Genomic DNA, 18,590 nt, shown 5'->3' with positions numbered 1-18,590 from the left:
ACCTCAAGTTCTGAACCTGTAAATCAGCTTAGAGTACCTACCATTGCTGTGAAACCACGCCCCAAACAGCATTAGTTCCCTGCCTATAGCATCAGATTCACCTGGGAAATACCTTGGCGCGTTCTTGATCCCCACCGCAGGCTTACTATGCGGGCTGGGGCCAGCAGTCGGAGTTTCAGCTTTACTGTGATTTAAATTTACCCCTGATGCAAGTTCAAGTTGAGAACCACAGACAGAAAAAATGTAAGCACAGCAGATACTGCTGTCTCCCCAGGGAACACCCACTCCTCCTGTAGCTTGCTTGCTAACAAGGCCCTGATCTGGTGCCCAGCTCTTGGCTGGTAAATATGGTAAGTCTAAAAAAAGCAGGTCTCCAACATTTTGACTTCAGGACTGCTTCACATTCTTAAATACTGATAACGCCAAAGAACTTCTTTATGTGGGTTGTAACTATATTTACCATACTAATTCACTTAAAATAGTTCATCATACAGAGTAACATGAAAAAATAACCTTACCAGATCTCCACCCCACTCCCCAATATTGCATAGAGTAGCATCTTTACATCTTATAAACCTGTAACTACTGACATTAGTTAGTATTAGACAGCTGGATCTGCTTCTGAATTCAGTCTGTTCAATATCCCATCTGTCACATCATGTAGCCTCTGAAAAACTCCACTGTACACTTGTGAGAGAATGAGAGTGAAAATATCAAATAATGGTTTAGTGTTGTTTTGACCTTAAAAACCTCCTGAAAGGGTCTCAGGAGTCTCCAGAGTTCTCCAACAAATAATACCTTGAAAACCACTGATCCAAACTAATTATGATAGTTTCATTCTTTTGACCAGCCATTAATTTAGGGGTAGACAAATGCTCTAGTTCTAGGCCAAGAAAAAGTTGTGTCTTTTTTTGGGGGGGGGGGTGGGTAGGGGGACCTCTAAAGACTTTCTCACTTCCTAAGGAGACACTGGACCACAGGGCCATTATCTACCTCTGGATGGATTAAGGTGGCTGCAGATTCAAGTCTATCCAAAGATGAAACCAACACAGAATGATCTCAAAGCAGCAGAGGTACTACGCCTGGAGTTTTCCTACTTCTGTACTTCTTGTATGTGAGACATTGACAATTGTGTCAAGAGGCTATGGGTACACTGAACAGGGAACAGATTACTGTACCTTGGGGAATTAGGAAAGCAATGAAGAAAGTAGCACTTGAATTTATATTAAAGAATCAGTGTGCACAAGGGAAGAGGTTGAGGAAACCCTCAGTATGCCAAGTCTATACACACCAATTCTGGGTTCTCCAGCTTTCTCTTGTGAAATCAATCTACCTTAAGCCTCTCCTCACCCCATCCCACCATATATGATCCTATTCCAGAAACCCAACAGAGCCTATAGAAACTCAAAGAGTATCTATTACAAAAGGAAAGTGAAAGAGTTATTTTTTAAATGGTTCTTTATTCATAAACTTGATGCAAGTTTACAAAATTTACTGTACATTGCCAAATAAATCTGCAATGAAAAATAAAGTCCAAAAAACCCCCCAAAACCAAAAACCAAAGCATGCCAAATGTGCAGCTGTCAATCTGCTAGCCATCAGGATATTAAAGAATTCAATAATGTATTCAAGATTTAGCCTTAGGTTTAAGGAACTTTAATGCTTTAAAGAATTCTGCCTTGTCACTTGTTATCTGAGCAACTGGCAATTGGAACTGTATACAAATTAACCAAATGAACAAGAATGCCAGAAAATCTTTTTCTACTATCCTCTTAACCAAAATAGGAAAGAAGAAAAAAAAGAAGAAAAAAAAGGAAAAGAAATTAAACACAATAATGCAGAAGTGCCAAGTTTTTCAGATGTGGTTTACAAAGTTAAAAACTGAGTCTTAAAGCATAAGACACACTTTTGAACTTTGTAACTGGTTTGTGCAGAAAAAAATGTGCTTCTGGGTTTCTTTTTAAAAGTGCTTAATAACTAGAGTTTACTTTTAAATCAAATTTGGGTATATTAAAAAAAAAAATCTATTACCAACCCAACAGGACTAATTCAGGTAAGGCAATGAAATGGAGAGTACACTGATTTGAATCTAGATTTTATAAAAGAATTAATATATGTAGAATTCCTATTAGTCTTTCAATGTAAAAGCCATTATTATGACTATAGGAAAAATTTAAGTCTCCAAATTAGATACTTTTTGTACTTAACTGAAGTTTTGTTCAAGAAGTCTTTGTGCCAATCACTTTATAAGATTATTAGTTTACAACTGATTGCAACATCCCGTTAATAAAATGGAAACGTAGAATGACTTAGTATTTTAAATAATTCAAGCTCTATACTTCAAGCTCTTCTTCATAAGAAATATTGAACCAACAAGAAGCAGATTCAGCTCAGCAAGACTCTGATGCCCCAGTGGAAATTACTACGCACAAGCTGAACTGACACAGCCTTGCTTTGCTCTGCCTAAAAAGTTCAACTCAATTAAGAGCAAATCTTCAGCAGATAGTTCAGATCTTCATAGCCAAAAAAAGAAGTTTAACAGTTTAACAAGTACATTTCCTGTCATTATTTTGGCAATATCATAAAATAGTTTTAACCTGAAAAAGCTACTGTGATTCAGAACACCTTAAATTTTCTAAACCGATATTAAACATTGATTAAACTTTATTGGCTTTAATGGAACAATATATTGTAAATCCTCATAACACACGAGCTCAAAAATGGGAAATTTGCCCTCAAGTCATAACTTCAGTAACCTGATGCTGACTTGTCTACTTAAGACATTTCACCTTTCAAGAAAGAGATGATAAGGAGTGGCCAGTATGTGTATTTATCGGAAAAAAATACAGTAAAGGCCCCACTGCTCAGTCCAAGATACCTAAAATGAGAAAAATGGAAAGGCTGTAACTTATGCTGGATCAGTTGACAGATTATCCACTAAAATATCTATCAGCTAACATCTTCGGTACTGCTGTTATAGGGGCACTCAAAGCTTGTCTGCATGTTGGAAAGGTTTTCTTTAAAGCAACACTGGTCCAAGCATACAAAAGTCAACACATTTAGCCATCTTCCTTTGGAGGGGTGTACCAGCCTGAAAAAGAATGGGGAAAAAAAAAGTTTACATATTTTAATTCTTAAACCAACTAGGAGAAGTGACATTTTAGCAAGGTTACATACTTTCTCTACCCATAGTTTTCTTTACTCATAATTTCCCTGTTTAAACCTATTTGTAAAAATTAAGCTTATACTTGGGTTGGTAACACAACATTCTGATATATTCACAATATAGTTATTTTCTATGAATAAACTGTACTTGAATTTTCAAGGTGAGATCTCTGTATTAGTGGCATTTCTACCTAAAGAGAAGAGTGTGGAATATTAGACAACAGGCTAAGTTTTATATAGGAAACTGAACTAAAAATAACTGTCCCCCGAACAAAATCCTGGTATTTTAGAGTATGAGGAACTTGGGCTGTCGTCAGTGCAGTGATGTCATTTTACCAGTGAGGGTGCCATCTCAGCAGGTGCCCTGATTAAGTGATTAAGCTCAAGATCAGATTTAGCAGCATCAGGTTAACTAGAATCCATCTCTTGAATCTGAATCTATTGCTCTTTCTTCATAGCTAATTACACACAAACCTACACTTTCTGAAATACAGGTGCTTTCCATAAACATTTTTGAATGCTGACTATAACGTCTAATTTAACAAAAAATAAGAGATAAGAAAAACGTGTTTCTATGCTCAACAACAAGATAAAAAGTGAAGTCGCTCAGTCGTGTCTGACTCTTTGCGACCCCACAGACTGCAGCCTACCAGGCTCCTCCATCCATGGGATTTTCAGGCAAGAGTACTGGAGTGGGTTGCCATTTCCTTCTCCAGAGGATCTTCCCGACCCAGGGATCAAACCCGGGTCTCCCGCATTGTAGCCAGAGGCTTTACCATCTGAGCCACCAGGGAACACCCTAAGGTAACAACAAGATAAGCTCTCTCTAAAAGGCAAATGAGACTGAGACAAAGTATTGTTTGGTAGGAAGCTGCGCTTCCAACAGTATAAATATACCAAGACTTGTGGAGTGTCCACGTGCTTAATAAAGGAGCATATAGGAATCTTTGGGTCTGTAATTTTAGCGTGCTAGAGATGATTATTATGAAAACCCAGCTTTGTCCTCAAATTTTATCATTTCCCTCTTCAGAAGCTTGAAAATTGTTTTGAATACTATTCTTTCAAAAGTAAGCAGTCACTGCAAAAGTGACACGTTTGCTCTATCACTTAAATGAAAGTGAGCACACAAAAAACACAAATATTAAGTCACAAGCTACCACATTCTAACTAAAGAACACTTTACTGTAGATACTCTTGAAGAAAAACTACTTCCTATCAATTAACCACCTCTGCACAAAAATGCATCCATTCCACTACCCCAGCTACCATGAATATCAGCACACTTGGTTATTAAGTGCCACACACACACACACAACTTATCTCCTTCCTCACATTTGGCAAGACAGAAATCATACCACCTTTAGAGATGAGAAAACTGAGGCTGAGAGGTAATGGGACTTGCTCAGGGCCACAGAGCTAGTGAGTGACCCAAATGGCACCTGATAATCAGTCTTGACTCCAAGTCTACTTTGTCATCTCACTGCTGCTGCTGCTAAGTCGCTTCAGTCGTCTCCGACTCTGTACGACCCCATAGACGGCAGCCCACCAGGCTCCCCCGTCCCTGGGATTCTCCAGGCAAGAACACTGAAGTGGGTTGCCATTTCCTTCTCCAATGCATGAAACTGAAAAGCGAAAGTGAAGTCGCTCAGTCGTGCCCGACTCTTAGCGACCCCATGGACTGCAGCCCACCAGGCTCCTCCGTCCATGGGGTTTTCCAGGCAAGAACACTGGAGTGGGGGGCCACTGCCTTCTCCGTTGTCATCTCACTATTAGAGACAAAAACTCCAAACATGCCTTGTGAATACAAGAAAAATTGAAAATAAGTCCAATAAACTCTTGAAAGATATTTTTTTAAATTTACAATTCAGTCTATTTTTAAGTATAGACTGAAGTTAGAACTTTTTTACTTGAATAAATAAATCTGCACAATTGTCAAAAAGCATTAAGCGGTCTGAAAATGGTTCAGCAACTGGCTTATGATCCTGATTGCAACTTACTCAGTATTAACAGCAAGAACTCCACCTTTAGAATTGCCTTTAACTCAGTTCCTATCCCAATATCACACATTTCAAGTAGGTAAAGGGATTCATTCATTAATCTACTCAAAAATGTTTGACTCAGAGATTCCCAGCCCAAGTATTTAGGATACAAAGATTTTGAATGAAGCACAATATGTGTATCCTCAAGTTAAATTTTTTCACTCTGGTAACCATACTTTGTAAGAAATTAAAGCAAAAACAGAAGAATAAAACAAAATAAGTAAACAGTACATTATGTAAAATTGCACATATGGCAATAAATACTTATTGAAGTAAACATACCATTTTTCTCATGTATCTGTACAATGGAATTATAGGATTGCTGGGCTCTTGCTAGATTATATTGATTCTGAAAGAGAATTATACATTTTATATCAAAACTATAAGTAGATGAAAATCATTACAAATAATTGATGGATTATTTGCATCACTGCTGTACTTAAAAGAACACAAGAAACCAAGTATTTCCATTTGAAAAGTAAATTTCCCAATTTCATTATTCCCAGCTATTTTAGAGGGATAACAAAATCAAAACTGTTTTCTAATAAAGATCTACAAAATTCACAGTTCATGTGCTAAGTCCTCCTGCCAACTGCACAAGTGCAAGGCTTTATGAATAAAGTTAAAGGTGTTATTTGGATGCAAGGAGAATGTACATGTACATATATATGTATATGTGTGTGTGTATATATATGTATGTATAACCATCACTGCTGTAGAGCAGAAATTAACACATTATAAATCAACTATTACTTCAAAAAGAAAAAACATTTGTATCTAGAAATATAAAATCATACATCTCCACTGACAGAAAACTTCCTCATAACTTCCATCAAAAAAATAAATAAATAAACTACAAAATACTGCCTTCAGGTAAGGAAACACTAGGCTTTAAGGACTATACATCTGGATAACAATTTGAGTTAAACCTGAAGAATGCCCATAAGTGATAGCAAGTCACACTACTAAAGCAGTCTTCTTTTGTTAACCTCTACAGATTAGAATGTCTTCTATGGGACCAAGTTTAGGATTGATTTTATTAATTTTATCCCCATAAGTACAACTTGCCTGCATCTTAACTTCTAATTCTCCATCATGGAGAATTATCACGAGCATTCTCCATAGTGGTTCACATCTATTATGTTATGCCACCTATTTTTTTAATAAATTCATAGCATAAGAATGTGTATAAACACATTCCAAATGACAACTTTCATTCCTACCTGGCATGCAACCACCCAGTTCCTTTCCTCACCCACCTTCCTTCTTCCATTCAAATAAACTACTCTTATTAGTATCCTTGTATATCCTAAAGATTAAACAAGAAAATTAATGTACAGCCTATTGTTATTAGTCACTGTCCCGTGCATTTTTTGAGAAATGATAGATAGCATGACCTAGAGTAAAAAACTATATCCTCCTGGTTAAATGAGACTTTTATCATCAAGTAGTCACTGGAATGTGAAATAAAGTGGACCTTAGAAAGCATCACTACAAACAAAGCTAGTGGAGGTGATGGAATTCCAGTTGAGCTGTTTCAAATCCTGAAAGATGATGCTGTGAAAGTGATGCACTCAATATGCCAGCAAATTTGGAAAACTCAGCAGTGGCCACAGGACTGGAAAAGGTCCGTTTTCATTCCAATCCCTAAGAAAGGCAACGCCAAAGAATGCTCAAACTATCACACAATTGCACTCATCTCACATGCTAGTAAAGTAATGCTCAAAATTCTCCAAGCCAGGCTTCAGCAATACGTGAACCAAGAACTACCAGATGTTCAAGCTGGTTTTAGAAAAGGCAGAGGAACCAGAGATCAAATTGGCAACATCCACTGGATCATAGAAAAAGCAAGAGAGTTCCAGAAAAACATCTATTTCTGCTTTATTGACTATGCCAAAGCCTTTGACTGTGTGAATCACACAAACTGTGGAAAATTCTGAAAGAGATGGGAATACTAGAATACCTGACTTGCCTCTTGAGAAACCTATATGCAGGCCAGGAAGCAACAGTTAGAACTGGACATGGAACAACAGACTGGTTCCAAATAGGAAAAGGAGTATATCAAGGCTGTATATTGTCACCCTGCTTATTTAACTTCTCTGCAGAGTACATCATGAGAAATGCTGGGCTGGAAGAAACACAAGCTGGAATCAAGACTGCTGGGAGAAATATCAATAACCTCAGGTATGCAGATGACACCACCCTTATGGCAGAAAGTGAAGAACTACTAAAAAGCCTCTTGCTGAAAGTGAAAGTGGAGAGTGAAAAAGTTGGCTTAAACCTCAACATTCAGAAAACGAAGATCATGGCCTCTGGTCCCATCACTTCATGGCAAATAGATGGGGAAACAGTGGAAATAGTGTCAGACTTTATTTTTGGGGGCTCCAAAATCACTGCAGATGGTGATTGCAGCCATGAAATTAAAAGACGCTTACTCCTTGGAAGGAAAGTTATGACCAACCTAGATAGCATATTGAAAAGCAGAGACATTACTTTGCCGACTAAGGTCCGTCTAGTCAAGGCTATGGTTTTTCCAGTGGTCATGTATGGATGTGAGAGTTGGACTGTGAAGAAAGCTGAGTGCTGAAGAATTGATGCTTTTGAACTGTGGTGTTGGAGAAGACTCTTGAGAGTCCCTTGGACTGCAAGGAGATCCAACCAGTCCATTCTGAAGGAGATCAACCCTGGGATTTCTTTGGAAGGAATGATGCTAAAGCTGAAACTCCAGTACTTTGGCCACCTTATGCGAAGAGTTGACTCATTGGAAAAGACTCTGATGCTGGGAGGGATTGGGGGCAGGAGGAGAAGGGGATGACAGAGGATGAGATGGCTGGATGGCATCACTGACTCAATGGGCGTGAGTCTGAGTGAACTCCAGGAATTGGTGATGGACAGGGAGGCCTGGCATGCTGCGATTCATGGGGTCGCAAAGAGTCGGACACGACTGAGCGACTGAACTGACTGAACTAACGCTTTGTTCCAAAACCACACGTTTACACTGTGTTCTAAAATCACACCTTTTACACAGCTAAATCACCTTTTTGTCAACGTATACAGGCAAACCTCATTTTACTGCACTTCACTTTACTGCACCTGGCAAATGCCACATTTTTTTTGTTGCTGTTTTTTAACAGTTTGAAGATTCATGAGAGCACTGCACCAAGCAAGTCTACTGGCTCCATTTCCCCCAAGAACACTGGCTGACTTTGTGTGTCTGTGTCACATTTTGGCAATTTGAAATACTTCAAACTTTTTCATTACTATGTTTGTTACAATGATCTGGGATCACTGATTTTTGGTGTTAACCACTACAACTAGCTGAAGGCTCAGATGATGGTTAGCATTTAGTAATATTTTTTAATTAAGGCGTGTACATTGTTGTTTAGACACAATGCTGTTACACACTTAGGAGACTGCAGTACAGTGTAACTGTTACACATACTAGGAAACCAAAAAGTTCATGTGGTTTGTTTTACTGTGATACTGGCTTTACTGAAGAAGTCTGAAACTGAACCCATATCTCCAAGGTATGCCTATACTGGTCTATCTCTATTATCTTCTTCCTTTAAAAAAAAATCCATCTCTTTGTATCCTCACATGTTAAACATACTTCTTGTGACAAATTATAATAGAAAATTAAAAAGAATATATTCATAAATGTATAACTCATTCATAAATGAGTCACTTTGCTGTACAGAAAAAAATTAACACGATAGATCAACTGTATTTCAAAAAAATTTTAATAAAAATAAATAAATACACTTCCTAAAGACCACTTAATTCAAACTAACTGGTAACTTCTGTGCATTTATATTTGTTATGATTTATTTATTTGGATTTGCTTTTATAACTTCACTTTCTGATTTCTATTCCTCACTTTTTAATATGATTTTATTACGTCCTCCTGGGATTCAAATAAGACATGTTTTACACCTCATTCTGATCTGTACCTCTTATCTTCTGCTGTACTATCTATTCCTGGGTCCCTCTGTGCAACATTCTGAGTTATTTCTTCTAATAATTCTCTCTTCTGATGTCTAATCAGTTTCTCATTTTAACATTCTTCATTTCTATAGATTCTTATCTCTGATCACTAGATATTACACATAAGTATTCATTTTCTCACAATTTTAATATCTGCTAATTCCAAAACTTCAAGTCTTTGTGACTCTGTGTCTCTTAGTCATTGTTTCTGCCAGTTCTCATGTATGTTAGGTTGTCTACTTGGGTGCTTGTCATCTTTCACTGTCAAGTGAAAAAGATGGCTTAAAACTCAACATTCAAAAAACAAAGATCATGGCATCCGGTCCCATCACTTCATGGCAAATAGATGGGAAAACAATGGAAACAGTGACTTAATTTTTGGGGGCTCCAAAATCACTGCAGATGATGACTGCAGCCATGAAATTAAAAAACACTTCCTCCTTGGAAGAAAAGCTATGACCAACCAAGATAGCATATTAAAAAGCAGAGACATTACTTTGCCAACAAAGGTCCACTTAGTCAAAGCTATGGTTTTTCCAATAGTCATGTATGGTTGTGAGAGTTGGACTATAAAGAAAGCTGAGCATCTAAGAACTGATGCTTTTGAACTGTAGTGTTGGAGAAGACTCTTGAGAATCCCTTGGACTGCAAGGAGGTCAAACCAGTCCATCCTAAAGGAAAGTAGTCCTGAATATTCATTGGAAGGACTAATGCTGAAGCTAAAACTCCAATACTTTGGCCACCTGATGCAAAGAACTGACTCATTGGAAAAGACCCTGATGCTGGGAAAGATTGAAGACAGGAGGAGAAGGGGATGACAAAGGATGAGATGGTTGGATGGCATCACCGACTCAATGGACGTGAGTTTGAGCAAGCTCCGGGAGTTGGTGATGGACAGGGAAGCCTGGTATGCTGCAGTCCACGGGGACACAAAGAGTCGGACACGACTGAGTGACTGAACTGAACTGATCTTAATCTCTGAGAATCTTATAGTCTTAATTCAGAAATCCTTTCTTGTAAAGAGTATTGGCATTTGCTACTGATGAGAACTGTGGCTACGATTAACATGAGACCACTTTAGTCCCCTTAGAGAATCAATTTTCTGCTTCCTCTGTGAGTTGATTCCAGTGAGCTCTTGATTTGATGTGCAATACAGTTAGATATACTTACTTAGATTTAGTACTATTTGGATAGGTATTTAATACAAAATTCACAAGGAATTTTAGGAACATACAGAATTTTTTTAAATGTCAGGTAGGGATGATTTCCATCACACACTTTTCCAAAATATACTAACTTCAGAGTTTGTTTTGGTCTTAAGTGTTCACAGATAACTATAATTAGACATGAAAGATAGTTCTGATATGGTAAGTGAATAAAGAACAGAAGACGGTGGGTAAGAGCAGAGACTAACAGCCAGAATGTCTGGTTCGAATCCTCACTCTCCACCTGTGACCTTACATGAGTCACCTAACTTCTCTGTGCTTCAGTTTCCTCATTTACAAAATGAGGACAATAATAGTACCTACTTCTAGGTTATTAAGAGGATAGAAAGTTAATACAGATAAAAAGTTTAGATTAGAGCCTAGTGCATATATGCTTACTAGGAATTAACTATTACAATGAGATCTCAATTTGGGGAAGCATGTAACTACATACAATTTTTTATTCACTAGTATATATAAACCAATAATAAATTTTAAACCATAGACATATTTAAATATAGTAGAAATAACAAAGACTAAAAGAACAGGTAGAAGCTTCATAACAGGAAAAGTATCTCATAGTTATATGTGATATTCTTAATAAAAGTACCTTATTTGCTCCAAACTGCACTCTGGCTTTGCCTTTAACTAAGGTGGCATTGATTTGCATGATGACCGATTCTATTGAATAGGCACTGCTCCAGCCCTATAGAAAGAAGAAAACACTTCTCTAAAACACTGTGGTATTCCTGATTCTCACTCAGGAAAGCTTAAGAAAATGGCATATAACAACTCAGTAATATCAAATTTATGTTAAGTTTGTAGTCAAGGAGTAAAAGTAAAGTTGGACCACTTCCAAAATCTCACAAAACAAAGAAAGCTGTGTTGTAAGAGCAACAAATGAGCGAATTATAACATACCTCACTCTTATTGCCCATCCTAGCATAGTTTAAGCACCAAGTACAATGTCATTTTACTGGTTTAAATAGCTTTCATTATTAAAATAGGTGCTATTAGCAAAAAATATACATATATTTTAAAGTAGGTACTATTACAAACAGCTCTGTCCACTTAGAATCAACTTACATAATTAAAACACTCTACCAAGGTTGAAATACCTGAGTGCCATAAGAAAAATAGTCACCTGTTTTGTGAGTAGTTCCATGCACAGTGCTCCACCGCCCAACACGTACCTTAAAAAGAAAAAGGAATCATACAAAATTCTCTAGATCTTGGTATTCTTTCTTCAGTTTTTAAAGTATCACTACTAAGAAAGTATGCATACAAGATTACAAGATAGCATGCAAAAATGAAAATAAGTTTTTAGGGTTACAGAACTATAGGTAATTCTAAAATTCTGATGTCATCATCTAAATGTCTTTTTTTAACTAAATAATGGTTCTTAACAACAGAACACTTGAAAACTTTTAAGGTATCAGAAACTAAGAACTTAGCCCTAAACATTCCAGAGAATCGGGACAGGAGAAATCTTCCTTAAATGGTTTTCAACTGTTCTACTCATCTTAAGATTTCTCCACCATCATGTTAAATAGCCAAGAGCTTTTCCTCTGACAGCAGGGATGACTTTACCCTATTTATAATAATGAACATCTGCATTTATAGTTAAAATATTTTTCATTCTGTTGTGAAGATCAAATGGTTCTGACCAGGGAGCCTCGCTGGAGCTCCCCTATTTCTCTTTCTAGTCCTGAGGACTCTTCTCTGAACCAAGGACAACTATGGGGGATTTCATTAGAAATCTCCCTTAGATCTCCCTTATAAATCATTATTTAGATCAAGATTCTTCAGCCTTTGATATTTTCTCAAACAAAGTAACTCCTCCTTTAATGTTAAACTTTAAAACACATTAAATATCATGCCTAAAAATAAAAGGAATGGTAATTAGAAAAGAAAAACTGCGGCAATCTTGAAAACACATAAGGTAGGACCACTGATTAGGTCTGTGTGAAAACTGTGTCCACCACCAGTTTTGTTTGTCCTCTGGGACTCTGCCCATGCCTTTCCCTTGCCCGAGATTCCTTCTGCTGCCTCCTCTCCCAAATGCCTGTTCTTCCTCTTGCCCCATAAAATTTGCCAAGACCACTCGAGCCTGTAAATTTTGCATTCTGGCTAAGCAAATGCATCCTTGTATTGACTAAACCAAGTAAGAGAGAAGTAAGGAATCTAAAAACTTCTACTGTAGACCACTAGTAATAATAGTTACAGTGGAATCACTCACTAACAGAAACTAGTCAATAACTCTCCCCTATCCTGGAGAATTCAGGCAACCATCTCTCTTTTACTTCCTTGTCCCAACTTCCGGGAACTTTCAAAGCAGAAGTTTAATAGGAAGAAAAAAACTCCAAAAAAATTAAATCAGGAAGGAGAATCATGAGATTTTACACTTTGTAGGGGAGGAAAAAATTGGGAGATTGGGATTGACATACACACTACTCTATATAAAATGGATAACTAAGGAGAGTTTACTGTATAGCACAGGGAACTCTACTAAATACTGTGTAATGACCTATATGGGAACAGAATCTTAAGAAAGAGTGGATATACGTAAATGTATTAATTGATTCACTCTGCTGTAGAGCAGAAAGTAATATAACACAGTAAATCAACTATACACCATAATTTTTTTTCAATAAAAGATAAAATGTGTATATTCTCTTGTGTTCCTAAAACTCAGAAATTTGTCTACAATACTCTGAATCTCCCACTGGGCTCAAAGTATATCTTGCATATTTAAAAATCCTGCAGCTTTAAATAAGCATTTGCTGATTTACCGGAATTACAAGATCCAAGTTCTCATTTGATTTTTATTTCTCCAAAACCACTCAAAGTCTAGTAATCTGTTCATGAGTTAACACCATTCTGGGTCCTTACACTTCAGAAACGCTAAAGAGAAACTTATTTTAGGAAAAGGACATATGTAGTTAATGCTGAGTTACCAATTATCTAACCACCACCTTCCCCTTTAGCACCCCACTCTTCATTGTGGGCGTGGAAAGTCTTGTCAGGAGAGAAGGGAAAGTTTTCATACTTGTAGATCAGAAGGAAGTACATTTTCTACATGCACATACTAACTATAAAAGTGTTCAATGGCTCAACACAAGACAGAAGTAGTTCTAGTACCTGTACAAAAAGTGAGCTAAGCATATATTAGTGCATAATAAACTTTCCTTAGTATATACAATTACTAAATTTCTCTTTAATATATATACCACCAGCAGTATTTACACATGAAAAAAAGTCAATTCTACTTTTGTCTTGTATCATTTTATCAGTATGTGTTCTAAGCTCTTATTGCTCTTAGGGTCCAAACAAAGAGCTCCTGCAGAATATTGAGACAATGCAAGGACACTAGGAAAAAAAATAATCTAAGGGTCATTTACAGATAAAATGCCACATACATGGGCACAGTAACATTTTCAACTTAAAAATTTTTTCAGTTGCCAAAGTTATATAGCAAACACTATCCTAAGTTCAGCCTCTTCGGGCATTAGTTTATAAAATTTTTGTTTTACTAGGAGGTTCTTGCAAGAATGTTTGCCAGCTAACCTCCCCACCCACAATCTAGGATGATCAGTTAATTGCTATGAGGGGACAACAGATACCAGTACTTAAGTGGAAAACAAATACCACAATTCATGCAACACTGATTCTTGCAAGGATCCAAAAAAGAGATGAGAAATAAAATTTTATATTAAGTCTAATTCTTGATAATGATCACTTAAAAAAAGGCAGGCTTCCAACACAATACTCTAAAGCAGTTATCCTCCAATTAAAAATAAATTTTTTAAAAAGGCAGGTTTATCAGGCGACATAATATAGTCATGATCTTTCCCTTTGTTGAGGTAAGGAAAGGGGCCATAGATAAGAACCAAGCCCTAAAAGAGCAATAAAGTTCTGGCATTTAAAACCAGATTCTTAAAATAATGTTCCCTCAATACAGACAAAAAACCCATGGTCATATAGAAGTAGAAGTATTCTCTTTGTGAATGACTGGGACACAAACAATACCTCCTATTATATCAGCCAATAAAGCATCTTTAGTTGCTTACAAAGAGCTCTCTAATAATGTATTGTACTACCGTCAAATAATCTTTCTGATTCTCACTACATTGTACCCTGGACTAAGCAAGAAAGATAGCCAAGTTGTGATGGCTCAGTAAAGTAGCTCATAAAACACCAGTGGATTGGAAATTGTATACTACCCTAAACTGCCTATTTACTGTATTTGCCTACATCTTGCTAACTTACTATAATAAAGCTATAAAGCTAAAGGCAAAGGAAAGATATACCCATTTGAATGCAGAGTTCCAAAGAATAGTAAGGAAAGATAAGAACGCCTTCCTTAGTGATCACTGCAAAGAAATAAAGGAAAATAACAGAATAGGAAAAACTAAAGGATCTCTTCAAGAAAATGAGAGATACCAAGGGAACATTTCATGCAAAGATGAGCACAATAAAGGATAGGAAAGGTATGGACCTAACAAAAGCAGAAGATAGTAAGAAGAGATGGCAAGAAAACACAGAAAAACTATACAAAAAAGATCTTCATGACCCAAATAACCACAATGGTGTGATCACCCACTTAGAGCCAGACATCCTGGAATGTGAAGTCAAGTTGGCCTTAGGAAGCATCACTTCGAACAAAGCTACTGGAGGTGATGGAGTTCCAGTTAAGCTATTTCAAATCCTAAAAGATGATGCTGTGAAAGTGCTGCACTCAATATGCCAGCAAATTTGGAAAACTCAGCAGTGGCCACAGGACTGGAAAAGGTCAGTTTTCATTCCAATTCCAAAGAAAGGCAATGCCAAACAATGTTCAAACTACCACACAATTGCACTCATCTCACACGCTAGCACAGTAATACTCAAAATTCTCCAAGCCAGGCTTCAACAGTACATGAGCCCTGAACTTCCAGATGTTCAAGCTGGCTTTAGAAAAGGCAGAGGAACCAGAGATCAAATTGCCAACATCTGCTGGATCATCGAAAAAGCAAGAGAGTTTCAGAAAAACATTTACTACTTCTTCATTATTGCCTATGCCAAAGCCTTTGGCTGTGTGGATCACAACAAGCTGTCAAAAATACTTAAAAGAAAAAAAAAAAACTTAAAAGAGACGGGAATACCATACCACTTTACCTGCCTCCTGAGAAATCTGTATGCAGGTCAGGAAGCAACAGTTAGAACTGGACATGGAACAACAGGCTGGTTCCAAACTGGGAAAAGAATATGCCAAGGCTGTATAATGTCACCCCGCCTATTTAACTTACATGCAGAGTACATCATGCGAAATGCCTGGCTGGATGAAGCACAAGCTGAAATCAAGATTGTCGGGAGAAATATCAATAACCTCAGATATGCAGATGACACCACCCTTATGGCAGAAAGTGAAGAATTAAAGAGCCTCTTGATGAAAGTAAAGAGGAGAATGAAAAAGTTGGCTTAAACCTCAACATTCAAAAAATGAAGATCATGGCATCCGGTCTCATCACTTCATGGCAAATAGATGGGGAAACAATGGAAACAGTGACAGACTTTATTTCCTTGGGCTCCAAAATCATTGCAGATGGTGACTGCAGCCATGAAATTAAAAGATGCTTGCTCCTTGGAAGAAAAGCCATGACCAATCTAGACAGCATATTAAAAAGCAGAGACATTACTTTGCCAACAAAGGTCCATACAGTCAAAGCTACAGTTTTTCCAGCAGTCATGTATGGATGTGAGAGTTGGACTATAAAGAAAGCTGAGCACCTAAGAATTGATGCTTTTGAACTGTGGTGTTGGAGAAGACTTGAGAATCCCTTCGACTGCAAGGAGATCAAACCATCCTAAAGGATGGACTGAATGAATATTAGAAGGACTAATATTGAATCAGTCCTGAATATTGGAAGGACTAATGCTGAAGCTGAAACTCCAATACTTCGACCACCTGACATGAAGAACTGACTCATTTGAAAAGACCCTGATGCTGGGAAAGATTGAAGGCAGGAGGAGAAGGGGATGACAGAGGATGAGATGGTTGGATGGCATCACCGACTAGATGGACATGAGTTTGAGCAAGCTCCGCGAGTTGATGATGGACAGGGAAGCCTGGCGTGGGGCAGTCCATGGAGTCACAGAGTCAGACACGACTAAGCAAATGAACTGAACTGAACTGCTAAGTTACTATATTTTCTTATCTCGTTCATTCATTTACAAATATTTACTGGATATATAGTAATAGTATGTATGCATGCTAAAAACTGAGGCAGACACAAGAATATACAATGAAGAAAACTGATACGACTTGCCTTCATGATTTTGCAATATAGTAAAGATTAGATGTTAAGTGAACAATAAAGTAGTGGAGGGGGTCCCAAAGTTCTGTGAGAAGGAAAAACCAGAAGCCTTATTTTAAATCTGGTGGTCAGGAATAATATACCTACGAGTGAAACACAAGCTGAGACTTGCAGGAATTGAAGTGTGGGTGGAAACAAGAGGACTGAAGAGGCAAGCAAGGGCAAGCTGACAGAAAGTATATGGAATAGGTAAGGACATCAACCTGCAGGAGCACCGGGAAGACATGGGATGTGTTTAAGCAGAGGAGCAACAATCAGAACAAATCTGTAAAGGCTCACTCTAAAGAGCTTTATGAGTGAGGCTGATCAGAAATTCTCTGAAGTGATCCAAGTGAGAACTGATGGTGGTAGCAACAAAACTGGAAACTACTGGATCTGAAAACCCTTTAAAGTGGAGAAACAAAGGAACATGAGAAAAAGACGAGATATACACAATGACTCTAGGTTCACTAAGTGAGATAAGGAAGACTGGGGAAAGGGGGCTGAAAAACAGATGGGCTCAAGTTTTGTCCTGAAGGCCTGTGTAAGAGACATTCGAGTAGAGGTGTCAGTAAAGCAGAAGAATACTGGAAACACCAAAGACATAGGGATGTGTGAGACAAGCCTAGGAGTCATTGGCACACAGAAATATTTTAAAAGCCATGGAGCTTTTTCAACAAACCACACAAGAGCAATTGGACATTAGGTAAAAATCTATGATCTAAACCTCTTACCTTATACAAAAATTAATTCAAAATGATTCATAGACATATCTGTAAAATGTAAACTAAAACCCTGAGGAACAAAAATAGAAGAAAAATCTTTGGGATCTAGGACTAGGCAGAGTTCTTAGACTTGATACCAAAAGCATAATTTTACTTCAAAGCTAAAATATTCTGTTCTACAAAAGATTCTGTTAAGATAAAATTAAGCTAAAAACTGCTGCTGCTGCTAAGTCGCTTCAGTCATGTCTGACTCTGTGCGACCCCAGAGATGGCAGCCCACCAGGCTCCCCTGTCCCTGGGATTCTCCAGGCAAGAACACTGGAGTGGGTTGCCATTTCCTTTTCCAATGCATGAAAGGGAAAAGTGAAAGGGAAGTCACTCAGTCGTGTCCGGCTCTTAGCGACCTCATGGGCTGCAGCCTACCAGGCGAAGAAACTAAAAAAGCACACATCCAAAGGATTACTGTGCAGAATACATCTTAAAAACTTTCAAAATTCAACAAAAGAACAATCCAATTAGAAAACTGGCAAAAGACACGAACAAATATCTCTTTGAAGAGAACATAAAGTTGTCAAATAGGCACATGAAAGATGCTCAACACTGAGGAATATTCATTAGGGAAGTGCAAGTTAAAACCACAATGAGACATCACTGCACAGCTAACAGAATGGTTAAAATAAAAACAAATGATATCACCAAGTGCTGGCGAGAATGTGGAGAAAGTGGATCACTCACACATTCTTGATAGGAATGCAAAATGGTAAAGCCATTCTGGAAAACAGTGTGGTGGTTTCTTTTAAAACTCAATATGCAATGACTGCGAGTGCATGCAATGTTGCTCAGTCGTGTCCGACTTTGGGCGACCCTATGAACTGTAGCTGGCCAGGTCCCTCTGTCCATGGGGTTCTATGACCTAGCAATTGCATTCCTAAACATGAATCCCAGACAAAGGACAATACATTCACATTCGTTCACACACATATACACACACACTGTATACAAGTATTCATAGCAGCTTTATTTGTAATACTCTTAACACTGAAATCAGTCTAGAGGTCCTTCAGTGAGTTACTGGTTAAACAAACTGTGGTACATGGGGTACCATGGAATACTACTTAGCAATAAAAAGGAACAAAC

The 18,590-nt window shown here is 37.6% G+C and overlaps 1 protein-coding gene across 2 annotated transcripts in view; it reads right to left on the bottom strand.

Moving 5' to 3' along the window:
- Positions 1-1,440: 1,440 nt before the first annotated feature.
- Positions 1,441-18,590, bottom strand: part of UBE2Q2 (ubiquitin conjugating enzyme E2 Q2) — a 61,382-nt gene continuing 44,232 nt past the window's right edge. For both annotated transcript variants that reach the window (XM_068991015.1, XM_068991016.1), the window contains 4 exons: positions 11,538-11,586; positions 11,004-11,099; positions 5,487-5,553; positions 1,441-3,091 (listed from right to left, as the gene is read on the bottom strand). In XM_068991015.1, coding sequence (XP_068847116.1) covers positions 3,060-3,091; positions 5,487-5,553; positions 11,004-11,099; positions 11,538-11,586 — 244 coding nt within the window. In that variant the 3' untranslated portion in view covers positions 1,441-3,059. The remainder of the gene's footprint in view (positions 3,092-5,486; positions 5,554-11,003; positions 11,100-11,537; positions 11,587-18,590) is intronic.

Source organism: Capricornis sumatraensis, chromosome 19 (genome assembly GCF_032405125.1).
Source record: "Capricornis sumatraensis isolate serow.1 chromosome 19, serow.2, whole genome shotgun sequence".
NCBI classification, from domain to species: domain Eukaryota; kingdom Metazoa; phylum Chordata; class Mammalia; order Artiodactyla; family Bovidae; genus Capricornis; species Capricornis sumatraensis.
Note: the sequence above shows the minus strand (reverse complement) of the source record. Positions and strands in the feature narration are given on the sequence as shown.